Source organism: Sinocyclocheilus grahami, unplaced genomic scaffold, assembly GCF_001515645.1.
Source record: "Sinocyclocheilus grahami isolate Dianchi unplaced genomic scaffold, SAMN03320097.WGS_v1.1 scaffold500.1, whole genome shotgun sequence".
NCBI classification, from domain to species: domain Eukaryota; kingdom Metazoa; phylum Chordata; class Actinopteri; order Cypriniformes; family Cyprinidae; genus Sinocyclocheilus; species Sinocyclocheilus grahami.
The window spans coordinates 210,487-233,938 of record NW_015505679.1 but is presented as its reverse complement, the minus strand read 5'-3'; the positions used below and the strand labels follow the sequence as shown (position 1 = coordinate 233,938).

Below are 23,452 nucleotides of genomic sequence, written 5' to 3'. Positions count from 1 at the left end.
CTGAAAAATCATTCTAATTGATTACACTTCATTTTTACAGAACTTCGAAAAGTAAATTCTGTAATCATTTACTCGCCCTCATGTCATGTCTATGGAACACAAGTACATTTTAAAGAAATGGATCGGTCTAGAATGAATGAATCATTCAAACCTGGATCAAAAGATTAATTGACAACATCCAAATAATCATTCATGTGCCAACGCACCAACAAGAGCAAGGACGGAAATCAAGATATCAGAGTAACGACCAAATTTTGGTCTGTTCCTCTCATTATCATGCGATTTGGCACATTAATTATATAGAAAAATGATATTTAGCACCGTGCTTCTGGTTTCTGGGTAGAAACAGACCACACCACACATCGTGGAAACGGATGAATGTCAAAAAAAGAAAAGAAAAAAGGGTTTTGTTGGAAACTGACCAGCTGCGAGAGGTCACAGTAGCAGACAGTCTGGAGTCTTCCGGACTGGATCTGACTGACAGCTCGAGCTGATACCAATAGAGAATCAACAATGAGACGTGAAAAAGAAACAACACTGGCTTCCAAAAACCGAGGCTGCTTATTTGGAAAAGAAAAAAAACCCTTTACTACAAGTGTTTTGTGGTTATTTACGTGCACCACTCATTAGTAGTCTTAAATAAAATGGGAAAAGTTAACCATAAAAACTTCTTCAGCCAGAATGTCCTGCTGGCCAAATGGAAGATTGGCATCAACGTGATTAATTCACAGTTAATCACCTTTCCTTCTCCTGTTTGTTATTTTCCTTTTGGCTTTCTTTATTATTCTTCTCTGCAGGTCTCTTGTTTCAGCTGTAATTAAAGCTCCCATTTGCTATACAGATTCATTTTTATTGCTACAATCTCTCTGCATCAGCAAGTACAGAGTAAAAAAAAAAACGGTCGCCAGGATGAGATCTTGAAAAATCTCTGCCTCAAGTGCAACATTTATTTAATGCTTCAGTTCACGGTTCAATTCGGTTAATAAAGACTCCCCAGTAAAGTTGCATCCAAGCTAAAAGCCAAAATATTTGCGGAGATGTAATAAAAGTGACAACATGCTGGAAGGGAAGGGCAGATGATTTACCTCTTGCTGGTGGTAGATACAGAGAAGCTGCAAGAGTTCATTAAGGAATTGTGGGAAATGAAATGAAAATGGTGAACTGAAGCAAGGCTAATGAGGACAAACTTTTTAAGTTAATAGCATAAAAAGAAGAGTTCAGGCCAAACACAAGAGCATTAGCCTTTTTCCTCTCCAGTAATTTGATTGGTCAAGCAGTTTATATCACTCAACCGGTCTGCGTTAACATTCCAAACCCGTGTTTGTGAGCAGTGAGGAGTGACTTTCTAATTTACAATAAGGAAACAATGTTTTTAAAGTGAAAAGTCTCACTAATGATTCACTTAATAATCATCGTGATTCATTTAAATGGGAATAATGCAGCTATTTGAAGTAATACATTTTATTGTAAGCATATTTGTTTTGACTCCTATCAGTTTTTAACATTTAAAGCATCTCGTAACAAATAACTCGGAATGCCTTTTACCTGGAGTTGTTTTTTATTTTTATTTTTTCATGTCCATGCAGTCAAAAAAGTGGAAGAAATAAATGCCTTTTATAGCAAGGTATAAAATCCAAGAAAATGTTGAGAATTGTTCAGCTCTTTTGGCCTAAAGCGTTTATCCTGAGTATCAACACAGAAAGGTGTTTGTGCATGTGTGTGAGAACTATCCTAAGGTGCGAAACCACAAGTAGATGCGTATAGCTTCACTTCACATTGCCTCGCCATTTCGTCAGTAAGCAGTCAGATGCTTTCATTATCAAAACAACCTTCTACTCTCTAAATGGGTTTTGCTCTGGGCTGCAGGATGAAGCTGAAAATGTGGAAATGGCACCTTCAGAGTCTGACAAGAGAAATATAATTTCATGCAAATGTAGCGTTTAGTTTAGAAAATCAGGGTAATGCTTTTCCCCTCCAACCACTGTCCCTCGCACAACCTCGTTCCACTTTTTTTAATTTCACACTTCAGTGCACAGCCATAAACGATGACCAAAAATCTATCTCAGCAACATGCTTTAGTTTTGTGTACGGCTGAGGCCTTTTAAGAAAAAATCGTATTTTTCTCAGTGATAACAACTAATTGCATGTACGCTTTGGCCATGTCGCATAAAATATGCGACAATATACACACAACAAGAGCAATTTCATATAAATTCCTTTTGACATAGGCCACTGAACTCCAATGACCCCGAACAAAAAAATAAATAAAAGCAATCTATTCAAAATTTGCTAAATTACACAATCAAATATAACAAAACTTGTTTATAGACATACACTAGTGGTCAAAAGTTTGAAATAATTAAGTTTTTTAATGTTTTTGAAAGAAGCACCCTATGACCACCAAGCCTACATTTTTTGATTGAAAATGTAATTTATTTCTGTGATAAAGCTGCATTTTCAGTAGCCATTAATCCTTTAGAAATCAATCATTCTAATATTCTGACTTGGTGCTCAATATTATCAATTACTATTGTTGCTCAATTGTTGATAATGGTTCTTACGATCATCAATGTTAATATTTTTGTGGAAACAGGATTCATTAATGAATTAACTTTTGTAACATAAATGTCTTTACGGTCACTTTTGATAAATTTAATGCATTCTTAGTGAATAAAAGCATCAATTTTTGTATTTTACTTTTAATTACTATTATTTTTTTTTAAACTTACCTCAAACCTTTGAATAGTAGTGGATCACGGTTTCACAAAAATGTTAAGCAAAAATGGTTTTCAACACTGATAATAACAATAAATGTTTCTTGTGCAGCAACTCAGCATATTAGAATGATTTCTGAAGGATCATGTGACAATCTATTCAAAATTTGCTAAATTACACAATCAAATATAACAAAACTTGTTTATAGACATACACTAGTGGTCAAAAGTTTGAAATAATTAAGTTTTTTAATGTTTTTGAAAGAAGCACCCTATGACCACCAAGCCTACATTTTTTGATTGAAAATGTAATTTATTTCTGTGATAAAGCTGCATTTTCAGTAGCCATTAATCCTTTAGAAATCAATCATTCTAATATTCTGACTTGGTGCTCAATATTATCAATTACTATTGTTGCTCAATTGTTGATAATGGTTCTTACGATCATCAATGTTAATATTTTTGTGGAAACAGGATTCATTAATGAATTAACTTTTGTAACATAAATGTCTTTACGGTCACTTTTGATACATTTAATGCATTCTTAGTGAATAAAAGCATCAATTTTTGTATTTTACTTTTAATTACTATTATTTTTTTTTAAACTTACCTCAAACCTTTGAATAGTAGTGGATCACGGTTTCACAAAAATGTTAAGCAAAAATGGTTTTCAACACTGATAATAACAATAAATGTTTCTTGTGCAGCAACTCAGCATATTAGAATGATTTCTGAAGGATCATGTGACACTAAAGACTGGAGTAATGATGCTGAAAATTCAGCTTTGCCTTCACAGGAATAAATTACACACACACACACACACACACACAGACACACAGTGTATATATATATATATATATAAAATAAAAAAAGAACTAAAAATGAAATATATTAAAATAATAATAAAAAAAGACATCATAACTATATAATACAATCAGTATTACAGAGAGTATTGGTTCTGCAGATTCTCTGTGAGCCTGCTCATTAGCTTTTGGATTTTTTGCTGCATTAAAAACGAGTTGACACTGTACTCTCACACTAATAGGAGTGTCCCCTTCAGGTCCAGCTTGAGGATTAGAGGATGACAGATCAAGAAATCTTCCTGTTGTGAGCTATAGATGTTCAGTGCCTGGAGTCTGGGATTCATGGCATTGTTAGCAGTGTGTTTATGTCTCTGGATCAATGTTCAGGCCTGAATATTTCATAAAGGCTGTCTTCAGGCCACATTCTCAGGCTAACAGGATTCAGAACCAGAATCATAAAACAATAACAGAATAAGATAATCAACAATCCTCCCTCATCATCACTTCACCAACACATCCTCCAAATAAATGAACCATCACTTATCATCCAATCCTGTACAACAAATGAGACACAAGATTTTTCACAATTTATAGTACATTAGCCTCTGTGGCTCAGGCTTAATTGTCATTCAGAGATGCTTTTCTGCTCGTTTGTTTTCTGCCTTTTTGATTCCTGTCTTTTTCCTAAAGACCGTGAGCTTTTTATACTCTGAGAAGTCAGGCATTTGGGGAGATTTCTTTCCTAGCTATTTACAGAAGTTTATCTCATTTCTGGGACTAAGTGAAGAATCATAAATGTATTTATATTTCCAAATCACATGAACGAACAAGCCTTCAAGACTGGGATTCTTGAGTCTGGCTGGCAAAACGTGATACTCTGCAGTCAGTATTGTATAATGATTTCCAAACTTTTTCCCAACTTTGTGCTCTCTGCTGACATAATACAATAAACTGAAATCGATAGTTCATGTTTCGTATTTCTTGCTTTTTGTTCAGGTTTGTTTTATGAGACAGACTGACTGTACATCTATCTATTACTTATAGTTCATGTTTAAGTACCAAATCATTGTGGCTTTCATACAGATGTTTCTTTACTCATTTTATTGCAACATACCTGCTGGTTCTGCACTTTATCTCAACGCTGTAACTATGAGCTCCAGAGGACCTCAAGTACACTTCATAAAAGACTTGTAGGTCCAGATGGAGGCTAAAACTGCACTAGTTTCCCAGAAACATCATGTTGAAAAAGGGCAGTAAAACAGATGGTCTGTGGCCTCTCATTGCACAGGAACAGTCACTAAACTTTAAACTGTCACACTGGGTATTGTTGTATATATTTTATATTTTTATTATTTTATATTTGTAATACATTTTATATTTTTATAATTAAAAGTTTAAATGTAAACATATTGCATATACTTATGTATATTTTAATATATTTTAAAAAATTTTTAATTATACATAATTATATAAATTATATACAGATATTGGTAAGATTTTTTGTTTTTGAAAGTCTCTTATGTTCACCAAGGCTGCACTTATTTAATTAAAAATAAGCAAAAACTGTAATAGTGTGACATATTATTACAATTTAAAATATTTTATTATTTTAAAATATTAAACATTTTAATTTACTCCTGTGATGGTAAAGCAACATTTTCAGCATCATTACTCCAGTCTTCAGTGTCACATGATCCTTCAGAAATCATTCTAATATGCTGATTTGCTGCTTAAGAAACATTTCTTATTATTATCAAAGTTGAAAACAGTTATGCTGCTTAATATTTTTGAGGAAACCATGATATATATTCATATATATTATATTTTAGAATTCTTTAATGAATAAAACGTTTAAGAGAACAGCATTTATTTGAAATGGAAACGTAATGAAACAATGTAAAAGTATTTACTGTCCCTTTTGATCATTTCAATACATCAGGGTTCCTCAAATCTTGCCTTGGAGGGCCAGTGCCCTGCAGAGTGTAGATCCAACCTTAATCAAACACACCTAAGCAAGCTCATCAAGGTTTTCAGGATCCCCAGAAAATTACACGTAAGTGAGTTTCATCAGTCTCTCCAGGACCGGATTTGAGGAACTCTGCAATACATCCTTGTTAAATAAAATAAATTTCTTTAAAAAAAATAATAATAATGAAAAAAAATTACCCTTACTTACAGTCCAGTTAATGTCATTGGAGTCTGAGTAAATACTAAAATTAATGACTATGACAAGATGAAATATTAACTAAATTTCAGGGACAATTTTTTTACTAAAAAAGTACAACTTGGAAAAAAAACTGCTTAAATAACTTAAATAACTGTAACACTACCTAATATGGCATTACTCTGGAATTCCTACATATTGTTGCTCTATTTACAAGTAGAAATGTTTCAATTGTCGATTAAGACTAGGCTTTGGAAGGAAATGTGAGTGAAGGTCTCGGAGTCAGTGAGAGTATAATTTTACAATAGCACTAATGGCTTCTTTTGTATAGTACAGGTTAGATGTTACAACCCTACTTTACTGACTTTAATTTCCCCATGCCATCAGCATTTTTATTTCACCTCTGCCTCCGAGGGCTATTAGAGCAAGAAACGCAGCTTCAACTTCCTGTGTGGAGCATAATGTGAAGGACGGTGATGAAGCAGTACTGGGAAGGATTATGCACTGAAAGAAGCTGATCTTCTTATTTATGTTTTAGTAATTAAAAGGCCTTAATCATTTCAGATTTATTGTGTTATTAACTGGAGGGATCACTTAGAAGACAATAAGAGGGGGATGCAGAACAGCAGGTGAGTGCAGCTGCTGCGGATTGTTGTGTAAATATATTGCAGGATTGCACATATTAACAACAAGCCTAGGCATTGTTAACAAATTCTGATAACTTTTGCTATGAGTGCATTATCTTTACTCTATTAGTATAATATAATAAATATAATATAAAATAATAATTACCCATAGACCGTAGGTAATCACAGACATGGTGATATAGAGCAATATCACACAACTACGAGTGTGATATTGGGTCTATACAACAGTTTGACGGCACAAGTGTGTTCAGTTTGACAGTTTAACGGCTGAGCTCAAGCCTCCGTTACTGATTAGAAAACGTCACTTTAGAACTAGTAACGAAGGAACACTGAGTTGCTTCATTTAAAGCTTATTGTATTATGTACAGGAGAGCGTTATGAGAGAGAGATGGACTGAGCGAGTGTGATTACCTGCATCTGACACAGCATTAAATTATTCAGCTCAATCTCATATTCACAATAAAACATTAGTTTGAATGTCTGCTGAGCAGGGGGGCATTAATGCACAGGCTTCAACAGGCTGAAGCCCAGGGGCCTACACTGGGAAGGGGGCCCACTGGCTGCAAGGAAATTATATATTTTTTCGAATAATTATTTGAATATATGGGAATTTGCAGCAGTGACAACAGCATTTTGTAAACACACTCACACACTCATTTTCAGCGATGCCCTGGTTGTAGTTTATAGTGAATGGATCAGTTTAAGTTTCCCCCACACAGTTTGTATAGTTGGTATGTTCCATGTATTCCACCGATATACTAGTGGAATACACAATGCATGCACTAGTAAAGCAAAGCCCAGCATGAGAGTGTCTTTATGTTAACGTGCGAATCAACAAGAAACACAACACTGCTGTGTGTGTCAGCTGAAGTTTTTAGATTCAGTCACTGTGTTCCAACATGCTGCTTCAGAGTCTCAATCTCAAATCTGGGGATGGAAGAATGGGAATCATCCTATTGTTTAAAGGATTAGTTCACTTCTGAATTAACATTTCCTCATAATTTTCTCACCCCCATGTCATCCAAGATGTTAATGTCTTTCTTTCTTCAGTCGAAAAGAAATTAAGGTTTTTGAGGAAAACATTCCAGGGTTTTTCTCTATATAGTGGACTTCAGTGGGGCACAGTACAGTTCAGTACACATGCGCATTGCAGAGCTACACAAGACAAGCGTTTGAGGTTAAAAAGTATATAATTTTTATTCTTTTTTAGAAAATGACCGATCGTTTAGCTAGATAAGACCCTTATTCCTCATCTGGGATTGTGTAGAATGCTTTGAAGCTGCAATTTGGACCCCCCCCGAGAAAAAAAAAAAAAAAAAAAAAAAACTTTGTATGCAGAACGATCTCCTTCAGCCAATAATTTAAATATCAAGTTGACATTTTAACAGCTGAGCCCAAGCCTCCATTACTAATTCGAAAACGTCACTTTAGAACTAGTAACGCTGGGATTGTGTAGAATGCTTTGAAGCTGCAATTTGGACCCTCCACCCAGTGAACCCCACTGAAGTCCACTATATAGAGAAAAACCCTGGAATGTTTTCCTCAAAAACCTTAATTTCTTTTTGACTGAAGAAAGACATGAACATCTTGGATGACATGGGGGTGAGAAAATTATGAGAATTTTAATTCAGAAGTGAACTAATCCTTTAAATGTGATCATTAAACTTTGAACGCCTATGATTGAATTAAGCGCGAGCACGGCACGTTTCAATATAAAAACGCAGTTGGCAATCACCAAACAGCTCACACTGATGCCAACTTGCCAAGTGTTGTTGCGATCTACTGATGATGAATAATGAATATTTTGTTTATTTATAGTGTTTAAATCATACCTGTAAACTCACATTTCGGCCAGGAAAGTTGTGATGGCATTTGCTTTTCATATTACCTCCGTATAATGCCTGTAATAACGTAATGTTTACTTTACGTAACTGTTCCACAAGTGCCACCTTCTGGCAATTAATGAATTTGCATATTCAGTTATATTCACATTTTACGCAAAACAGTGTTGTGAATGTTAACTGCCATATCAACAAGGAAATTTTTTTTGAAAATTGAAATTGTCAGGAAGCTTAAAAAAAAAAAAGTTATCTCTGGGGGTTGTAACGCTGTAGCCCAGGGGCCTCTGGCTAGCTTAAGGCGCCCCTGCCACTGAGGAATGTAATATCTTTGTCATAGTATCCTTGCAACTGTTAAGGGACTTCCCATGATGAAGAACAAAGCCAGCGCTCTGATCTACAGCATTAAAGTTAAATAAAATATAAAGTTATGAGACTTTGCCCTAAGCCAAAACTGCTTTCTCTGGAACAAATAATAGACCAAAGACTGCCCGCCAGATTTACCCAAAACGAATTATATCTCATGTTTAACCACCATAGAGACATCAGAACCAGCGTCAAATTCTGGAAGATCTCGGCGGGTTCATGAACGGCCGCTGATGCCCTGGAGCTGAAGTCTCCGAAAACGTCACAGCAAATTTTCAAATAGACGTTATCTTTATTAACAAACCACATATTTGAAGTCTAAACAAGTACATTCTAGCCTAAAAAAAACTTAAAACTACATTGCAAGACACAACAACAGTATGAAAACCAAATTTTTTTTTTATTTGCCTTTTATTCCTAGAAAGAGTGAGAGTTGAGCCACGAAGGGATGGGGATAGACTGAAGGAAAGGATGGTTAGATCGGAAAATGTCACAAGCCGGATTCAAATTTGGGTCGTCTGCAAAGAAATACCAATGCATGTGCTCTACCCTCCAGGTCACTTCTCTGACATGCAACTCACATTATTTCATAGTTCTGTCTGGTTCCATCCCACTGTTTGGGTGCCAGTTCTATTTACACCAAGCGCAATATTTGTTATTTATGAATGTAGACTATACCCTATGTAGGAATTAATATTCCACAGGATTCACTGCCCAATAATTGACTGGATAGGTCATACACCATGTAGAAGTTTATTTTTCAGTTAACAAAACTTCATATGATGGATAGCCATTTAATAAACAGACACAAAGAAAGTCAGCCAAGTCAGGAAAGGTTTAGATGAGTGGTGCGGCACATACAGAGCTCTGAGACAAGAAGATGGGCAGCACTTACCACCTGACCGTTTTGAGGGTTCTTGTGGGCATATGGAGGACCACGAATATGATTCCACATCTGACCTGAGGTCATGGCAAACACAACACACTGTCCAAAAGAAAAAGAGAAAGAGATAGAGAGTACATTAGAGGAGTGATTTGGTGATATGATTAGAATGACAAACAGACAGAGTGTACAATAAAGATTGATTACATTCTTATAGCCTGCAAAAAATACCCTTATAATCAATATGGTGGATAACAAACTTTATCCATCAGAGCAGTAAAGCCACCTTCAGACTTTGGGAAATAAATATTGAAAGCCCAGGTTCTACAATTTACAGACAGCACAACACTTTAAATCAAACTTTTATGCAAGACACAGCACATAATTTTGGCCTCAGGTGGTAAGAAGCACACCGAATCTATGCCTTTAGCTTGTTTTGTCCCCTTGAGCTGTTTTCTTCTGTTTTCATTGCATCAACTTGGGTTTAGATTCATTAAATTGGCCTATTTTATGGCTTAAAACTATATAAATAATTTTAATCTAGGTTTACTCCATGGTCAGCTGGTTTTATTTTACTAAAGGACCTTATAAAGCAATAGCAAAATTGTTGAAGTTGTTGAATTAGTTGAACTGTTCTAGGGCCAGAGAGAGCTGACCACTGTACCGCTGCCAAGATATGCATTGTTGTTTGATCTGGCTAGTTTTCAACTCAAAGCATGGCTCCAGCAGTTTAATTTGAATTAGGGCTAAATAATGAACATTAGGCACCAGTGCAGCCATGGCCCAGCCAGTCTTGTTGTAGATGAACTCCAAGTTGTTTCTGCGCAGATAGAGGAGCCCACCGACCAGAGACACCAGCAGAGCCAGAGCGATTGTACCAGAGTAGTTGGGTGGCCGGAACACCCGAATCTGGACAAAGGGGGAAAAAATTTAAAAGTTTTTAACTTTTGAAAGACACCTTACATTTGAGGGTGTACTCACACAAGGCGATCTGAACCATGCCCGAGCGCGTTTGACTCCCAAAGCCCGTTTTGTTTGACTAGTGTGATCACTCCGTACCGTGCCTGGGCACGGTTCGTTTAGCCATCTCTGGCTTGCTTGGAAGAGTTGAACCAGAGCACGGTTCAGTTGGGCTCGGGCATGCATGTAGTGTGATCGCTAACCGCGCCGGAGCACGGAACAGCTAGTATTTTGTGTACTGTCATCATTATGACCGCAACCATCTTTTATTACCACTACTACAGTACACTTTCTATTAATTCAATTAAATCAAGTATATTTAGGTTTATAACGGGTCTGGTTCTCACCTCATTGATTAGCAGGAATTGTAGTTTGCGAGTAAAGTTGCAAATTCTTTCATTAAAATCAGCTGCCTCCGTAATAATCCTTTGATACATGCAAGTGAAAATCGCTAAACGGCATAAATGATAAATTTATTAGAAAGTGAAAATGGTTTTCTCATGGTTATCTCGTACATGACGTAAGCGTGCTCTGGCCCGGAATATTTAGTGCAAGTGTGAGTGCAGGCCAGCGGGGGAGGGGTGATAATCGCACTCGGGCTCGGTTCAAAGCAACAAAATCTGATAAATTTTTGTACAAAAAAAAAAGATTCGGCAGCTTAAATCCCAGATTAAAGCAGAGTTGGGCTCGGGCATGCATGTAGTGTGATCGCTAACCGCGCCGGAGCACGGAACAGCTAGTATTTTGTGTACTGTCATCATTATGACCGCAACCATCTTTTATTACCACTACTACAGTACACTTTCTATTAATTCAATTAAATCAAGTATATTTAGGTTTATAACGGGTCTGGTTCTCACCTCATTGATTAGCAGGAATTGTAGTTTGCGAGTAAAGTTGCAAATTCTTTCATTAAAATCAGCTGCCTCCGTAATAATCCTTTGATACATGCAAGTGAAAATCGCTAAACGGCATAAATGATAAATTTATTAGAAAGTGAAAATGGTTTTCTCACGGTTATCTCGTACATGACGTAAGCGTGCTCTGGCCCGGAATATTTAGTGCAAGTGTGAGTGCAGGCCAGCGGGGGAGGGGTGATAATCGCACTCGGGCTCGGTTCAAAGCAACAAAATCTGATAATTTTTGTACAAAAAAAAAAGATTCGGCAGCTTAAATCACAGATTACAGCAGCTTAAGTTTGATAATTGACCTAAAAATAAACACTGAAATATTTGTTATTCATTTATTACGTAATTACATTATCATTTCTGAAATTCTGATATTGTTTAAAATGGTTAAATTAAAAAAAATATATATCAGTGCATTTTAGATATGTAATTCAAATTGTTAACAAAGTAAAATTGACACTTGACAGAGTATGGTAAAAACATTATTATTATCATTATTATTAACAACACAAATATAGATAGCCTACAACCATAAATAAGTAATATGCAAACAAATAATTAATTATCAAACAGAAGTGAATGAATGAATGAATGAATGAATGAATGAATGAATGAATGGATTTCTCAGGTACTGGTAAATGCACGTCTGTAAAAATACATTTAGAGACAAATAAATACATAATTTCTCAGAAACTGGTACATGCACGTTTGTAAAAATAGGTGACTGTGAAAAAGGAAGATGATAGTATCCTGACAATTGCAACCAGTTATGTATCATCAAGACCGACAAGAAAAATAATGAAGACATACCCATTCTCACTCCAGTCTCAAAATTTAGTAGTAAACATTCATTTGTTAAAACGCTGCAATCACAAGGCTAACCTTCACCATCATACAACAGCTGTGTCCGAAACATGGAAAATGATGCCAAAATGTCAATTTTTTAATTGCTTTCAACCACTTGAATTTGTCCTAGATCGAAAGATATACTGATTGGCTTCATCCTTCGGTCTCCTCTCCACCAATAAGCTGGTGTGTGGTGGGCGTTATGGCTGCCGTCTGGCGCAATATGGCTGCCGTCGCATCATCCAGGTGGATGATGCTATGTTATGGTCTGAATATCTGACTTTCAATTAATCCTCTCCAGAGGAGGAAACTTCACTCAAAACCACGGCAGGTTAAGTCACTGACTGTCTGGGCAGTGAGGCAATTGCCTTAGGTTTCAGACAGTGCCATTGTCTACTGAATGCATTCATTCCAGCAAAGGTTGACGGTCCCTCCCTTCCCTTTTACACTCTTTTCTTCGCCTTAGGCCAAAAGTAGACCCAGAGGGCTAATAAGTCTAAGACGCATTGGACGCCCAGGATTCTCTATTTATGAGTGGGGTGATGCGAGACCCAGAGGGTTGTAAACACGTTTAGTGCCTGTCGTTCAAGGCCTTAATGTTTCCCTTCAAAACGTGTACTACAGCCTCTGCTGCTGCCTCCAAATCAGATCAGATTAATCTAGGATAAAAATGGCCGACTTCATCTATAATTCTGTCTACTGCAGGTGGTGAGCGAGCAATGCTCCAATGTGCACGGACTGGCCGACAAAAACTAATAGCTAATTTGGGTAATGTTATGGTAATTACAAAAAACTAAACTAAAATAAAATACATTTAGATGATAAATTTGGATGCATTCGTTATACTTGCATTCACTCTACTTTTTCCTACTTTTTAAAATGAATTCAGAGGAATAAGACATGCATGTCCTACTACAAAAGCTTCGGTTTTTCCTTTAGCCAGGATACAAGAACAACGTTCACAAAGCAGAGGGTTTCCGTGCCTCTACAAAAGTGTGAATTGGAGATTAATCAAAGATAAAGAGTCCAGCTACATGGAGGAAAGAGCGTTACTGACATATGACCTTTTCTGTAATCTACACAGTGCTTCTTAATCAGAGTGCTCCATTGGAGGAAAATCTGCCTTAAAAAAATTGCTTTTATCGACTTTGACATAACTCGGCCCTTCCCTAAAGGTGATATATACCTTAAGTGACTTATTCAAAAGTATTAAAGCTGAAACCGAAGTCTTAATAAGGCAGCTGAATTAGTGCCACTGCTCCAAGGCAGTCGTCAGTAAACGCATTAAGGTGCAGGTGATATTTTTCAATGAGAGCTTCTCTGGAGGGAAAATCTATGTTAACATGATGGGGAAATCAGATGTTATCTGTCTCCATTTCCTGGAGACGCCATATCTTGGTCTGCTTTCGCATAAAAAGCTCCGCTCGGTTCGTGAAACCCTCACTTTGCACTTTTCCTCACTGATTTTTTTTTTATAAAGAAATACACTGACATATAACTTGATTTACCAAGCAAGCTGGCAGAAGTTCCAGACAAACAAAACAAAGAAAGGATTACAAAAGCCGATACTGTAATCGTTGAAAGCACAGAAGAAATCCTTTTTTTTTTTTTTTTATTCATTCAGTGTTTATATTTGTCCTCAAACCACATACAAATCTGTTAAACTGTCTTGAGGGATGTCAGACACATAATTATACTTTCAAGCTTTTTGGCATCAACTACGCTAACAGCTTCATCAAAATATTTCTTCAATGTCTTGAGAGGTAATAAAGAGGTTGCATTTTCAAGATGAACGTCAAAAAGTGTACTGCGATTAATTTCGTGCTATGTTGCTCCTAAAAAGCTGCTTTTCAAACGTTTACTAAGCAGTAAAATAAATAAAATAAATAATTTTCATGAAATAGCTTTTCAGGCATCAGGCGAAAGATACAATTATAAAAGCTACAATAAATGTGTTTGAGACAGATCACAAATAAATGTGTCTGTAAAGCAGAGCACCCCGCTTTCAACAGCAGTGCTTTTACATTTCAAAATGCTGTCATGCATATTACAGTATGTAGCTACACTTTTATTTGCTAAAAACTAAAATGCACCAAGAATGATATGAAATGCATGAAATTATTTGTACATATTCTAAAAATGTAATGGAAACTTTTTTTGGTAACACCTTACAATAAGGTTCCATTAATGTTAGTTAGTGTGTTAATTAACATGAACAAACAATGAACAATACATTTATTACAGTATTTATTCATCTTTGTTTCTAATGTTAATGAAAATACAGTCATTCATTGTTAGTTCATGTTAATTCACAGTGCATTAACTAAATGTTAACAAGCACAGATTTTGATTTTAATAATGCATTAGTAAATGTTGAAATTAACATGAACTAAGATTAATAAATGCTGTAGAAGTATTGTTTATTCTTAGTTCATGTTAACTAACATTAACTTCTCTTTTTTTTACATTCTTGAAAGAAGTCTCTTATGCTCACATAGGCTACATTTATTTGATCCAAAATATTTAGGATATTATTACAATTTAAAATACCTTTTCTATTTTATTAAAATAAATATATTCAGATATTTAAAATGAAAACATAAAACGAGTAACTAAAAAAATAAAGTTATATATACTTTTACTATATACTTATATTTAACTATGCTTGTGATATTGTTGTATGCGGTGATTGTCATTATTTATTTTTTTCATTGACTAAGCAGCAACAACATTTTTGGGGTAAAAGATTGTTTCGTTTAATACAATTTTTATAAATATGCTAATATGCTGATTTGGTGCACAAGAAACATTTCTTATTTTATCAAATGTTGAAAACTGTTGTGCTGCTTAAAATCTCTGTGGAAATAATGATACCTTTTTTTCCAGGGTTCTTTGATGAAAAGAAAGTTCAACATTTATTCAAAATAGAAATTTGCAACATTATAAATGCATTTACTGTCACGTTTGAACAATTGAATGTGTCTCTGCTGAATAAAAGTATAAAAACGTACTGACCCCAAACTTTTGAACAGTAGTGCAGCGATATATAGTGTTGCATAACTTCAACAGAACTACCTGCACATCAGTACGGTCTGCGATCCACTTGGCCAGTTGCTCAGAGGCAAAGCCAATCCGCTGCAGGTCAAAGGTGTCTGCTCTCTTCGGCTTCCCTTTGGCCGGGAAATGCATGAAGGTGGGTGCAGAGTTCATGTTCAGCTGGAGAAGAGGAAGGAAAGGCAGAACATATGAGAAAGAAAATAAGCAGAAAGCATACGAGGGGAAGAGAGGGGAGGGGAATGATGAATAGAAGAGAAACAAGAGCACAAAACATTAATATCTGCTAATAAATCAATAAAGCAGCAGGAACAGTGTGATGTGTATTACAGAGATTTCTTTTAATAAGGAGACAGGAGCAATTGAAGAGCCTCCAGAGGGAGGAAAATTACCCACCACAAGAATGAATGTCTGAGGGGCCAGAGAAAGAGACAGAGAGAGAACAACAGGAAGAAATAATAAAACGATAGAGTTAAAAGCAGACAGTTGAAATTGTCATTTGTTTGACCTCATGCTGTTCCAACTAGGGATGTGCACAAATACTTGAATACTCTGAAGTGACAGCAATCCCTGATCACAAAAAAAAGCACCTCATCTTCAATTTTGTGATCGGTTAGAGCATCCTATTTGATGATACCTTGCAGTCCAAAGCATTAGCAATTTGCATCAATAATATGTGAGCGATGTTCACTCTGGAAAGGATTACCAAGTACCCTCCGCAAGGATTTTGCAATTCTGTGACTGCAGAATCTAATGCAAATTCAACCGTCCTGCCGCTGTAATGCAGTGAATTTCATTTGCGCATCCTTGTGCATGTTGGACCAAGATCACAATTTCACTAATTATGTACAAAAATATTTACAGGTAAATAATTGTACTCGTACTTAGGTAATTAGTGTTAGTGAAAGTGGATCATGATTATTGGGTTTTCACTGCAAAACAATCACGAAAAAGTCCTGCTTTTGTGTTTTTCTGTCAATATGGGGTGCTGTGTGTACATTAATGAGGAAAAAAAAATAACTTAAATGATTTTAGCAAATGGCTGCAATATAACAAAGAGTGAAAAATTTAAGGGGGTCTGAATACTTTCCGTACCCACTGTACATACATATATACGTATATGAAAAAATAAAAAATATGGGGTCAAAATTACATGATTTTTTTTTTTACACATTAGGGTGATCCTATCCTTTAAAGAACACAAGAGAATAAATCTAGCTAAGTGATATTCATGTAATTGCATATAATTTCAAACATGGGGAGCAATCATTTAATCGTCTCTAAAAACACTGGGGAAAGTTATTAACCAGCACCTCTAACACACATCTGTTTATTAGCATACTAATGGACTGACTAATACTGCTGTCTCCATGCTTCGGATGAAAACACATCAAATCAACATTAACCCGCATGTCCTCCAAGAAATGGGTTCGGTGCGGGTGAAGAGAAGCCATTCGAGTTTTCCAGGATGTTTAGGCTGTAGCACGCTAGATTTTAGCAAAGCAAATTATTTTGGTCCTCACAACAAACAAGGGTAAAACGATATGACATTACCCTCCAAGGCTGAATAATAAATTATATTACATTTAAAATATGTCACATATTCCAGTTACATCATGAAGCTTAAATTATTTTAATAAAAAAAAAAAAGATTTTAAACTGCCAAAATGATTTTCCTCTATGTTTGATTATCAGCCAAGAGCATCAAGCATTTCACTACACAAATTTGCAACTCATAGTTTAGTTTTGTAGTTTTTGCATGCATGAAGCAAAATAAATTATGCATATGCTTGTTTACATAGTTGTGGAAGTATATATGCATACGAAGGGAACTGAATGGAACACATTGGATGATTTTCAAATCTTAACCATGTGAGATCACAGACATGAAGAGTTTCAACTGGTTTTTAGCCTTATAATCCTCTGAACGTGCACACTAGATGATTCGACCAGACCACGACGAAACCACACACTTGTTGATTGTAGGAACGATTTCACAGTGACACGAGATCTCACGGAGACTCGCAAGATCAAATGTGACTAGAAAAGAAAAAGCGCATAGCAAATACATTCCCCGCCCCACAACTCCACTAAACTAATGTACTACTATATAGTTAATGCATTAATCTACAGCCACTTATTGTTTCACCAACAATGTTGAACTACTACTATGTTCAATCACTGTTATAAATGCAAAAACCTCATCATTACACTAGGGCTGAGAGGTGTCTGATCTGGTAATGGTAACCCCCAAAAGATAAAAATTTGTAATGTGGATACAAATCCTAGATTCATTATTATACTAAATTAAGTCTAATGTAATCTAAGTTTCAAACTGAGAAATCAGAAAGCTAATTTGAATCTTGTCCACTAGACTTTCCCTGAGGGCTTGATGTCTTTATGAGCTGTAGCAATTTGTTTTACTTGAATGCATGAGGTTTTTGTTGAACCCCAATGAAAGAGAATGCATTGAGGAAACTAAAGCAATCAATGTCAGTAGTGCAAATCTAACTGATGACTTTTACCCCAGATACGGCTCTGAAGGCATCTATAGGCACAAGGACACGTACGTTCATGATAAAGCTTCTTTCATTACTCTTTAGTGTGCAAATTGCAGTAGAATAGCTATGTATCAGTGTGCTTTAAATTAATGTGCATGTTCTGTCGTAAAGATTTTCTTCTCTATAATTTGCTTCTGAGAAGTGTGACATTTCATTATATCGAAAATAGACGGGGAGCTATTTTCCATTTGATTTTTCTTGCTGATTTTTAAAATGTAATTCCTGAAGTTGTCAGGCTCTGACAAGTTAGAAGTTGAGACCGTTTGAGCATGCGTGTGGAAGATCAGATCTGTGTATAGCCAAAAGAATGGAACAAAGAGTAAATGTGGTCAGGAAACAATTGTCTTTTCTGAGAATGGCTTGATTTTATTTAAATGATACACTTATTTTGTATGCTTATTCTTCATTACCGTTATCAAGGTCCCAACACGTTTTCACCTTTTGATTCCATGATTTTTTACAGACGTGAAGAACAATTTCTAGTTGATGAATTTGTTATACATGATTACATGTATATATAATAGTTGTTGTTTTTATTTTATATTCATTTTATTTAAATAAAAATCTTAGAAGAACAATAATTTGGACCAAAATAAATTAGAAAATGTTTAAGCAACAGTGGAATATAGTTACAATAGTCAAGACAAGTTTTCCACTAATTGTGAGAAAAAGTAATTAAAATATGCAGTAATTGCACATACCAATATATCAAGAATATTAATAAACAACACGATATATACATACATATACTAAAAAATTCAATATCAGAAAAAATATATAAAATAAAAAGCCTAAATAGCATAGAAAATCACTTGGATTATGACATGGTTTTTCAAAAAGAGAATTTAACACATTTTAGTACTTTTAAGGAATCAAAGATAAGCCTGGAAATCACAACCATAAAACTCTCTGATATTTCAAGGTTCTCTCTCTGCAGGGCCCTCTGCATCAAGCAAATCGCTAGACAGAGCAGACATATTCATGCGAATCAAAGATAAAGACAGAGGAGCTGAATGTTTACCTGTTGAAAGACGTCAGCCCCCTCATCATAATCCACCACCGTGAAGAACAGTTTGTTAGAGAAGGCCGAAGAGTATCGCCAGGAGTTAGCCAGCACCTGATATTCCTCATTAGCTTGCCTGTGAGAGAAAGACATTTTCAGAAACAGAAATACAGTTTACTCATTAAAAGAAAGCTAGCAAATAAAAATAATCCGACAAGAAGAACTTCATTACAGGAGTGTCATCTCACTGTTAGTTATTACAGTGATTGCTGTTTATTCCACACTGGGTTGACAGCATAAAAAAAAAAAAACAAGAGGGACAAAAGAAAGAGACAACGCTGTTAATTAGGTATCCGTCCTTCCGCAGATGCAACAAAGATGTCCACCAGCCAGTTCCCGCAAAACATCACTGTGATGTCCACCATCGATAAATAAACAAATTAAATTTAAACATTGATGATGTTGGTTCAAAAGCACTCATATTTTCCCCCATATACTCGCGCAGACAAAACAGTCTTATTTCTAAAGGTTGCATAACGCACCTCCAGTTCACCACCTTCTGTAAAGGCCAGATCCAGATAACCGACACTCACATCTTAGTAAAAACTACAGGGATCCCAATCCCTCTGGATCAGTCTATGAAATGTTCATAATTGTAATCCAAACATTGTTCAGAAAACAAAGTTCATCCAAATAGTGCCAAGCATTTACAATGCATTTACAGATTGAAAGCATCCAGTTTAAAGTCCTGTTTAAATGCATCAAACTAAATGTACCCATGAACATTAATAAAGCAGGGCACTCAGAATGTGGCAAAAACAAGTTTAAAAATGCATGATTATACACATTAATGTTTTATATTATGCTGAGTGTCCATTTCCAAAAAACAAGGCAAAGCTTATGTTAACTGATCTGTCAGTGAGATGTTACCGCAGACAAAAGTCCTTCAGGACTATGATAAAATGGCATTTCATGGACACCTTTGGGGAAATGCACAGCACTGACTCAGTATTTGGAACGATTTATTAAAATGAACATTACGAAATGCCTGATATTAAACAAAAAACATTTACATGCTGCGCTGCATCTTTACCCCAAAGCCCCCTTACGTCAGCAGTGTGAAGCTTCCTTAAAGGATTAGTTCACTTCCAAAATAAAAATGTCCTGATAATTTACTCGCCTCATGTCATCCAAGATGTTCATGCCTTTCTGTCTTTAGTCACAAAGAAATAAAGGTTTTTGAGGAAAACATTCCGGGATTTTTCTCCATATAATGGTCTTCAATGGAGGCCATTTTTATTTTTATTTTTTAAGAAAATGACCGATCGTTTCACTAGGCAAGGCAAGTTTATTTGTATAGCACATTTCATACACAATGGTAATTCAAAGTGCTTTACATAAAATAAAATAAAAACAATAATCACAACAATAAAACAAGGAATTTAAAAACTTTGAAAATTTAAAAAAAAATAAAAAATAAAAAATAAATCAGTATAGCTGTAATGCTATAGTGGGAATACATTTAAAGAGACAACTGAGGGTTTTACCATACAACTATCGAACAGCTAAAGATATAGTTAGACTAGTCAACTTCTAGTCAAATAGTCCACCGCTGTTATCCATACCTACAGTATTAAGAACAAAATAATGTATAGGGAGAAAGAAAACAATAATTGGGTGTGAGAAAGACAGGGACAGATATCGAGAGCAAATGAGGAAAAAAATGAGAATATACATAAACATGCGATTTGAGTAGACAGCAGATAATTAAATAAGCATTAGGGGGTCACGTTGTCACAATAGGGTGACTGGGCGTTTAAAGGTCGATCTGCTTTAAATTAACTTCCTCTATTTTGGTAGCACACTTGACTGTTCCACTCCGTTATCTTGATTCAGTGAAGCTGGTAGATGATGTCTGAAAATTCTGAATAGGACTAGTGGGAGTGGTTCACTCTCTGAGGCTTAATATTCAGCTGAGGAACATGACTGTATGAGCACGGAGTCATTTTACCCAACGATTGAAGGATAATGAGGGGAGAGATGGATGTGAGGTGAGTGGATGGAGGCTAAGTAGCTGTCGTGGGATAAATGGATGGGAATGATGCCTGGGGTGGGGGCTGCTTGGGAATAGACGGATGTAGAAGGTTTTCTGGTGGTGCTCTGGGGCAGATCAAATCTTTATCTATGACTGTGTTTACACCAAGTATTATCGTTTTACTTCAGAAAATACAGCATTACTCTATACCTGTGGACAGACACTAAAAGATGAATGTGCGTGTCTCACCTGCAGACGGAACATTGTCTCTGGGGTTGTAGTGCGGTGAACATCACAATGACAGAATAGTTCCGGGGTGGAGCCTTGATGAACCTCCGGAACTTATCGCCGTTCATACGGATCACAGAACGACGGGAACTCCACTCCATCATTTGCTCCACCTTCTCTGCCAACATGTTCTAGAAGAAACAGATAGGGATATTTAAAAAGATAGAGTTGTATATGGTTCGGATATTAAGAATCTTTGCAAACATACTGTAACACTAACTTCTTAAAAAAAAAAAAAAAAAACAACACCGAAAAGAAAAAAAAACAAACATTAGCCATCATAAGCAACTTGACCTTCATAAAAATCTAACAACAACAAAAAAAAACTATTAATAGTGACTTCAGGTCAGATTAAGAAGCTGAACTCATCTGTAACTGCAAAAGGCAACATCCAATTTCTTTTTTTTTTACAGTCTGAAAAAGACATTCTGTAAATGTCACCATAAAGATTGCTTGCTGACGAAAAAAAAACAGGTGGCTAAAGGAAATACCAGGCATCATCCTATGAGTTTAATACATTCTCAGGGAAGGAAATGTCTAGTGGTTTATATTAGGACAGTTAACCATTTTAGCAGCTCAGCCGGAAAACAAATAGCACTCTGCACAGGAGACTTGATAGTAAACTGGTTTTAATAGACTAATACTAAAACCAAAATTAAAATGAACACTGAAAATATAAAAAATAAATAAATTCAATACATTCAAAATAATAATACATACGATAATAGTAAGAAAATAATATTTCATATTATTACATGCATTCCATGTCACAGTGAAATTAAATTGCAAGTACCAAATAACACTAATGAACAACATGCACTTCGTAATTAAATTGTTGGAAAGCATACAAAAGGTAATGCTATTTTAATGTAAAGTAAATTGACGTGTAACATGTATTAAGCGAAAGTGAAAGTGACGTGTGGCCAAGTATGGTGTCCCATATTCGGAATTTGTTCTCTGCATTTATCCCATCCAAGTGTGCACACACAGCAGTGAGCAGTGAACAAACAAACACACACAAACACACACACGGAGCATTAAGTCCTAAAGTCATAAGGCTCATGACTGTAAAAAACTTGTTAAAACCATTTTCATTAGTAATTCAATACGTCTCAAATTAACCAGTATTACAATTTTCAAACTTTAGCACAGGTAGAAGACACACACTATCACCTTACTGTACTATAGCCTAGCGGTGTGCGATATTGACAAAAAAATAATCTCAATATTTTCTGGGATTTTCTCAATAACGATAATTAGACGATATTTTGCAGAGTGTGTTATTGTGCTGGTACCTTAAAGGGGTCATATGATGTTGCTAAAAGGAACATTATTTTGTGTATTTGGTGTAATGAAATGCGTTTATGCGGTTTAAGGTTCAAAAAACACATTTTCCACATACTGTACATTATTGTTTCACCTCTATGCCCCGTCTTTCTGAAACGCGTCGATTTTTACAAAGCTCATCGGTCTGAAAAGCGAGGTGTGCTCTGATTGGTCAGCTATCCAGTGCGTTGTGATTGGCTGAATACCTCAAGCGTGTGATGGATATGTTACGCCCCTTACCATATTGTGATGCCCTGTCCGGCCGGAGCGACGAGACAAAAACTTTAAAAGCAGCACTATGTAACTTTTGGCGCTATAGCGGTTAATAAACAGAACTGCACACATCCCACAGAAGAACATTCCAACCGGAGCTACTTCTCTAAATTTATGTCTATGGCGATTCACGCAGGTATGTGTTACTCCACAGCAGTGACGACCCGACCAGGCTACACTAGTCCAAATATAAGTACTTATTATAAGTGTACCATAGTGATTCGGAATAAGACAAAAATGCGGTTTGGAAGATGATTTCATGATGTACTTGCTCATTATATACATTTTGCAAATTTTGAACACCGAAAAAGTTACATAGTGCTGCTTTAAAACCCATTATAAACGAGGCAATCATTGCATCCAGTGGGGACATAATTATGGATTATAATGACTTTCACTGTGTTTTTACAACCGCATAAACATAAAACCATGTCTGCATTTGTGATCGGAGAAATGACAAACAACAAGCCCTACTCTACACTGCTCAAAACTCGCGTTTGAATCGTCAGTGGCAAATTCTTTAAATATAAAAATGTACTTACAGTCTGTGAGTCAGAACAGCTGGCATTGTAGTCTACTCTACCAGGATCAGGAAACAGTCCTCCATAAAATGTGCTGCACACATCTGAATATTTGGGTTGAACTGTTCTGGAACAGTGTTGTAAATACAACTTAACCACTGATTTCTAGTCGAGTCCTCTTTTGGAAGACCAAACAAAGTAGTTTCGCTTTCACATCGAAACACACGGCGGGCTTGAGTGAGCGGAGGCCGGAGACCTAGAG

At 35.8% G+C, this 23,452-nt stretch overlaps 1 protein-coding gene across 1 annotated transcript in view; it reads right to left on the bottom strand.

Annotated features, from left to right (window-relative positions):
- The window catches only part of LOC107554394 (tumor suppressor candidate 3-like), an 86,869-nt gene that overhangs the window by 23,651 nt on the left and 39,766 nt on the right, over positions 1-23,452 (bottom strand). Inside the window, exons 2-6 of the mRNA XM_016236883.1 lie at positions 21,032-21,201; positions 18,766-18,883; positions 15,205-15,345; positions 10,184-10,324; positions 9,428-9,517 (exon numbers count right to left, since the gene is read on the bottom strand). Of these exons, the coding sequence (XP_016092369.1) occupies positions 9,428-9,517; positions 10,184-10,324; positions 15,205-15,345; positions 18,766-18,883; positions 21,032-21,201 (660 nt within the window). The remainder of the gene's footprint in view (positions 1-9,427; positions 9,518-10,183; positions 10,325-15,204; positions 15,346-18,765; positions 18,884-21,031; positions 21,202-23,452) is intronic.